This window comes from Ammodytes marinus (assembly GCF_949987685.1).
Source record: "Ammodytes marinus genome assembly, chromosome: 8".
Classification (NCBI taxonomy): Eukaryota; Metazoa; Chordata; class Actinopteri; order Uranoscopiformes; family Ammodytidae; genus Ammodytes; species Ammodytes marinus.
Window position 1 is genome coordinate 25,748,323 of NC_137212.1, and position 6,700 is coordinate 25,755,022.

Consider the following 6,700-nt stretch of genomic DNA (forward strand, 5'->3'; position numbering starts at 1 on the left):
ATGCCTCGCTCCTTCATGGTGAAGAGTAAGAAGGCGCACAGTTACCACCAGCCCCGCAGCCTGGAGGAGGACTACAGCAGACTGGACACCTTACTGGAGAGCATATGCTCAGGTTGGTGACAATTATTCCCTTTATTTATTTATTTTTGAATAGACCATATGTTTTCTACTGCTTAAAATGTGCCTTAGAATGTTAAAACACATTTGTATTTTTAATTTTTATTTGTAATCCTAAAATTTGAAGTGATAGTGTGTTTGTTATTTTTTTTATTTATTTTTTACTAAAACACATTTTTGATTTTGAAGGAGAATTATTATGGTTAAAAGGAGTAGGCTACTCTCTTCAATTAAATGAGACACACATGGAAAGGGCTCACATAATTATAGGCGATCACTGGTTCAAAAGTTTGTTTTAAAGTGGTCTCCTTAAAAATGACGAAACAAACAATTCAATTGAAATGACAGAATTTGACATTAGTAGTGAGATTTTACGCTAACGAGAAATCACTCCCGTCAATACATTTCACAATAATCAACCATGTCAAATGTATTTGTATAGCACCTTTCTTTCATACAAGGAATGCAGCACAAAGTAGGCCTACATAAGAAAGTGTATGCATTACAGGCTTCACATAAAAACATAATATTAACAAAGACATGACAATTGTAAAAATAGGATAAATAAGCACTGCAGATTCAGCAGTTAAGCAACATGATAGTACATAGAGATATTTTTAAAATTAGCCCATCAGTTGTATCGGTTATTGTTTTTATATTTATTGGACTTGCCCTTTTCTAATACTAATAATCCTGTTATATTTTGAGAGTTTTTCATAATTATAGGCCTAACATAATCTTCATTCTAATTTCTGGTATTACATATTTCCAAACCTGCATTGCAGTTGTGCAGTGATATAGGCTATTATTCGTAAAAACAACATACGAATGTCCTCACTGTCTTATCTATAGCCTACTGTATTAGATGCTGAGTGTCCCCCTTTGTGTCCTCTCAGACACAGAGAAGCTTCCAGAGGACAGGGACGTGTCTGTGGATGTGGACAGGTACGCTATGTCTCCGGACGCTGAGGCGGACTTCTCCCCGCGGTCTCCGCTCAGCTGCGCGGACAGTCTGTGCGGACGATCCACGGACTACGAGGATTACTGGAGGCCCCCGTCCCCATCTGCATCACCAGGTAGGAACACGCACGCGCGCGCACACCTATATCTGCTGTAGGCATGCTATGAAAGTTTCAAAACCTTCAGGAGGCAAGGGAAAACACAGATAAAGGGACACACTGCAAGTGTCAATAAACTATAATTTTACTTTTTTCTTTGTGTCCAAAAATATAGTGGGGTATTTTGGCAACCATAATAATGTTATTTGCACCATGACCTATAATGATGGGGCCTTTGTGGTGGACAATTGGGCTATCAATGTGTTTTTGTATTCAATTTTATCACATCGCTGTCATATTTGTATTTTGAGGCATTTTCTTTATGAATTAGGGCTATTATAGCTACATTTTGATTGATTTTTTATTTATTTGAGAGAATGCTGTCACACTGTATAGTTTAGGCTATTTCTATAGCATAACTAATCAAATCTTTAGTCATACGTTGTTGTATAGCCTAGAAAAGTGTTGTGGGCCTCTTCAACTTAAATCCACACGTTCCACTAGGCTCCATCATGTGGGAACTCTTGCAGAGAACATTGCATGATTCCTTGGGACCTGGAAGAACGCTATTGCCTCAACCGTTTCACTGCTGGTCATTAAAATTTCATAATTTGCCCTCTGTTCGCTTGCAGTGGATTCGGAGAAATCGCTCTCTCCTCTGGTGGATCATCATGAGACGCACCGGCCCTTCACGGTTCCCTTCAGGCCGTACGCGTGGAGCGGCTTATCCGGGCCGCTGCTGCATCATCATCATCATCATCATCCAGGCGTGGAGCTGGACCGGAGCCCGGCCGCCGCCATGGCCTTCTTCCCCGCAGACAGGAGCTCCGCCGCGGCGCTGTACGCAGAGCGCAGTCTGCAGGACGGAGAGGACAGTGTGTACGCGGACTACAGGAGGCAGGCGGCTGCTCTGCTGTTTCCTGACGGGGGAATGCACGCGGGGAAAACACACAACAGCACCAAGGCCCAGTCTGAACTGCTGTGCTCCAGTCTCATCCTCAATGGCGCTTTCAAGTGTATCAAGTGCAGTAAGGTGAGGATGGAGCAGACACTCTCTCTTCTTTGTGATGGGGCTGAATATATGAATGTTTTTTTTACAGTCGTTGAACAGCAAGTGATGGTGGTTCTCTTAAATACAAACGGCTGTCTGCAAATCAAATGATCTCATGCAATGGTTGATGTGACTTTAAGAAAACACAATGCTTGAGCAAGGCAAGTTTATTTAGCACAATTCAGACATAAGGCAATGAAGGGCGGGCATTGGAAATGAGCAATAGCTATACATGTTGTGATGCTGTAGATTAGAGATTTGATTTTCAAGTGTCAGCATTGGCCCCTACGAATTAAACATGAACATGGTAAGAAAGAGAGAATTTTAATTTCTAAGTGTATTACAGGGATATGCACATATAGCCTCTATTTTAATACCAAAAACACAAGAAAATAATGAAATTGAATTTATTGAAGAGGTACTAAAAACAAAATGCGAAAATATGCAGATAACTTGTTAATAATGCACAGATTTGCATTTAAACGACAAAAGAAACAATAAGATGAAAAAGCTTACAGGTTAGAGGGCAAACAGGAAAGCAGTAGGGCTGTACATTTCTCTGTGGCTGAGGCAAACCACTGTTTGTATATGCCAACACAACTTTATGGTAACGCCTATTAGCCTACCTGAAAATTTAGGCCTAAATATTTTCTAATTCCTTTTTTTTCTTCTCTTTTCTTGCGCAGGTGTTCTCTACTCCGCACGGTTTGGAGGTGCACGTCCGCAGATCGCACAGTGGCACCCGGCCATACGCGTGCGACATGTGCGGCAAAACGTTTGGCCACGCAGTCAGCCTGGAGCAACACAAAGCCGTACACTCTCAGGTGACTTCACACGTCTTTTTTGTGTTAAAACACCGCATCCTGCAATAGTTCACACCTGCATGCTTGTGCATCGTCTGCTCTTGTCGGTGCCATTCTCGGTCAAAGTTGGAGCGCGCTGACTAAACCCCGCTCCTCGTGTGCCGCCCTTTGTTTGCAGGAAAGAAGCTTCGACTGCAAAATCTGCGGTAAAAGTTTCAAGAGGTCGTCCACCCTGTCCACGCACCTGCTCATCCACTCGGACACGCGGCCTTACCCGTGCCAGTACTGCGGGAAGAGGTTCCACCAGAAGTCCGACATGAAGAAACACACGTTCATCCACACAGGTGAGCGAGCGGTGAAAGAAAATAAGGCGCATAGCCAAATTCAAAATGTCAACATATCCCTGTACATTTGAAGAAGACAACAGTGCCCAACGAGGTGTTAAAATATCCACAAAACACCTTGTGAGCAACCACATTCAATTGGCACATGAAGCTGCTGATGCTCTCCCGGCTGGACCAACATTAGGCCTACAGGCTACTTTAACAAACACATCTCTGTGATTTAAATGAAAGTCAATGGTGATACTGATGGAGATACTTTAATGACTTTAATTCATTATTTTTAACATCCACCATTTGAATAGCGTTCCTTAGGAGGTAAAGAAATTGCGCGCGACTATAGTTCCCCAATCTTGATGCGCACATGGATCTGGCTCATGTTAAATAATAAAAGGCGCTCGCAGACTAAAATGTTTTCTGTGTTGCTGATGCTGTTTTTTTTCCAGGTGAGAAGCCGCACAAGTGCCAGGTGTGCGGTAAAGCGTTCAGCCAGAGCTCCAACCTCATCACACACAGCCGGAAACACACCGGATACAAACCGTTCGGATGCGACCTGTGCGGCAAAGGCTTCCAGAGGAAGGTGGACCTGAGGCGGCACAAGGAGACGCAGCACGGACTCAAATGAAACAGAACAAATCAACGGCGATTATCAAGGCATCACGTCATTTGACGCTCTGTGACTCTGAATGAAATGCCCTTGGAAAAGAACAAGGACATGATGTGACAAAGACTTTATAGACTTTATAAATGGAGGACATTTCTTGAATGGAGATGAAATAGCCTATGTTTATATCTTTGTAAAAAAAAGGAATTTACGTGAAAGTGCATTGGAAATATATATATAATTATTTATTTTATAAAAATGGAAAAAGTTCAAACAACCACTTATTCTGACGGACAACACTAGTGATTTGACCATGCACTCTGTAGGCCTATAAACTGCAGGTTGTCCACAAACCAGAGATAAGCTGTAAACTGTTAAGAGAGGCGAAAGATGTGCTATAAGATGAGGCCTCCATCATGTGTTATACGTGGACTGATAGCAATCAGCTTCAGTGGGCGTGAAACCCAAAATATTTGCACTCACACACTTCAATAACCGGATCGACAGTAACTAACAGAGATGGAAATCTGCGCCTCTCCAAAGAACACAGGCATTTGTGTTTTCACTGTGGAGAAGACGTGCTGGCAAAACAGCGTCAGACTGTGTGATTTAATAAACACGAGGGTCACGCCTTTCTCACGAAGCTGGTAGCCTATCTTCCACATTCCCGTTTTGCACATTTTATTCTCTGAAATAGGCTAATTTTTTTATTTTATATAATTCCCCTCCCCCTCTGGCTTCATTTTTTTTCTAGATGGTTTTATTGAAATTAGCCTACTTAAATGCAATAAAATCTAAAAGTGGAATGATCTAAGATGAAGATGGTATTTTTTTCTTCTCACAATTTTAGGATATGGGACCAATCTCCTTGAATAAAATGTTCGGCAGCTTTATGTGACAATCTATTGTTCGTTAAATTCAGGTTTCATGACTGAAATGAGCGCAAAAGTCCGCAGAATGTCAGTCTATAGGCCACATACAGTGTCATTTATTATGCGCTATTTTATATGACAAGCCAAGTTGTTATTTTAGTAGGCCTAAACTTGTTTTACCCAACGGAAGAACAATACCATTAATGAGCTCTGTGTTTCTCCGAGTATATTGTAGGCCTATACAGACAGACAAAGGGCCAGGCGATCTCACCATCTTGCTGCCGTGATTGTGATTATTGCCCAGAGGCGCTCCTCCTATTTGTTTTGACCACTGTAGCCATGTGTTTACCTTAAACAGTCGGAGCAGATTTAACCGTTAACCAACTGTTTTTAACCCTCATGGCTGTTATTTTTAAAAAACGAGTTTTTGTCAGGAAGTTGGCAGACACAAGCAGCAGCTGTGATCCTCGGAGGGACTGGAGCTGGGACGGAGTTTTACAGAGTTTACCAGAATTCAGTCAGAAGTGATTTATTGACTTAAAGGTGCAGTCAGCGATTTTGGAGAATGTTTTTTTTTTGTCAGAACCACTTTTTGTCAAAATCAGTGAATATCTCGTCACGATCCACTACCTGTCCATACTGAAAATGTAGTGTTTATACTGCACAGCCTGTAGGCTCTGTACACTAGTATTAAACAAAGGGTATGAAAAGAAGGGGGTCCACCTGTTTACAGAGCCTAGGCTGTATTAACACAGGATTATTTTTCACAGTTAGAACGGGTAGCATATTGTGAGGAGATATTCACTGATGTTGGCGGAAAGTGATTTTGTCAACAAGCATTTTCCAGAATCGCTGACTCTACCTTTAATCTAAAGCAGCAGGATATCAGGGTGTAGGCCTGTGTTTGGAACCAGGCAATAACAACTCATATTTAGCCATTGATAAATTTAAAAAAGTAAGGAAGCGTTGTTGTAAATAAAGCAGGTGGGATAAGAATGAAGGAATCTCAAATCAAATGAATCAATATCAGAAAAGCATTTCAACACCAGATGCCATTATTTTCAGATAAAACCTCCACCATTTATACTGAATGCTTTTAGACTCAAGCCATACTCCATACTGAGTTCATAAGCAGCATCTCTGACCTGAACAGCTGTCAGGAGATCCTCCTACTGTCTCATCTTTTCTTTTACTTTAACAAGGCAAAAAAAGAGGAACAATCAGTAAGTCGTCTTCTCTCAACATTGATTGAAATCACTGACTCACAAGGATTTTCTATGCCTCACTTCCCTTAAAATGGTACAACATCCAGGCCTGCGAAAAACACTGAATATTTTAAAGCCCAAGATGAACAGAGTGAGGGAGAGAAGGAAAGAGGCCGGCTCATTTAAAGACAGACTTAATGCTGTGTGCACACTGGTGCATTTATTCTCTTCAAATGAAAATAAACTTCATGTTAAACCTCAAATTAGCATTATTAAAATGAGTTCAAGGCGAGACACTGCAGGTGAATAGGGGAACATTTTTGAACTTATAGATGTCATCACAGAACTTTGCCAGTTGATGAATTCAATTACATAAATTATTTTTTTAGAAATGTTTAAATAAATATGAAAATGTTGCAAGATCAAACTAAGTATGTGTACTTTTGTATCTATTTGAACACTAACAATCTAGATGTTGGATAAAGCCAGAGGTCAAATCTTTATTTCCTTTTTACAAGATGTACGAGTCCAAGGTTTTTCCAGGACAGATTTTTGGATACATTCCTTTTTTCTTTAAATCAAAAAATATTATGTACAGGTTTTAATTTTTTTTTTTTTGCATGTTTTTAAAAACAAATGGTCTCATAAA

At 40.7% G+C, this 6,700-nt stretch overlaps 1 protein-coding gene across 1 annotated transcript; it reads left to right on the top strand.

Moving 5' to 3' along the window:
* gfi1ab (growth factor independent 1A transcription repressor b) lies at positions 1-4,699 on the top strand (the record flags this gene model as incomplete). Its single annotated transcript, XM_080033048.1, has 6 exons — positions 1-112; positions 1,014-1,193; positions 1,808-2,208; positions 2,913-3,050; positions 3,208-3,373; positions 3,817-4,699. 6 exons carry the CDS (start codon positions 1-3, stop codon positions 3,993-3,995), a joined length of 1,176 nt encoding a protein of 391 aa, XP_079889174.1. The 3' UTR covers positions 3,996-4,699.
* Positions 4,700-6,700: the final 2,001 nt, after the last annotated feature.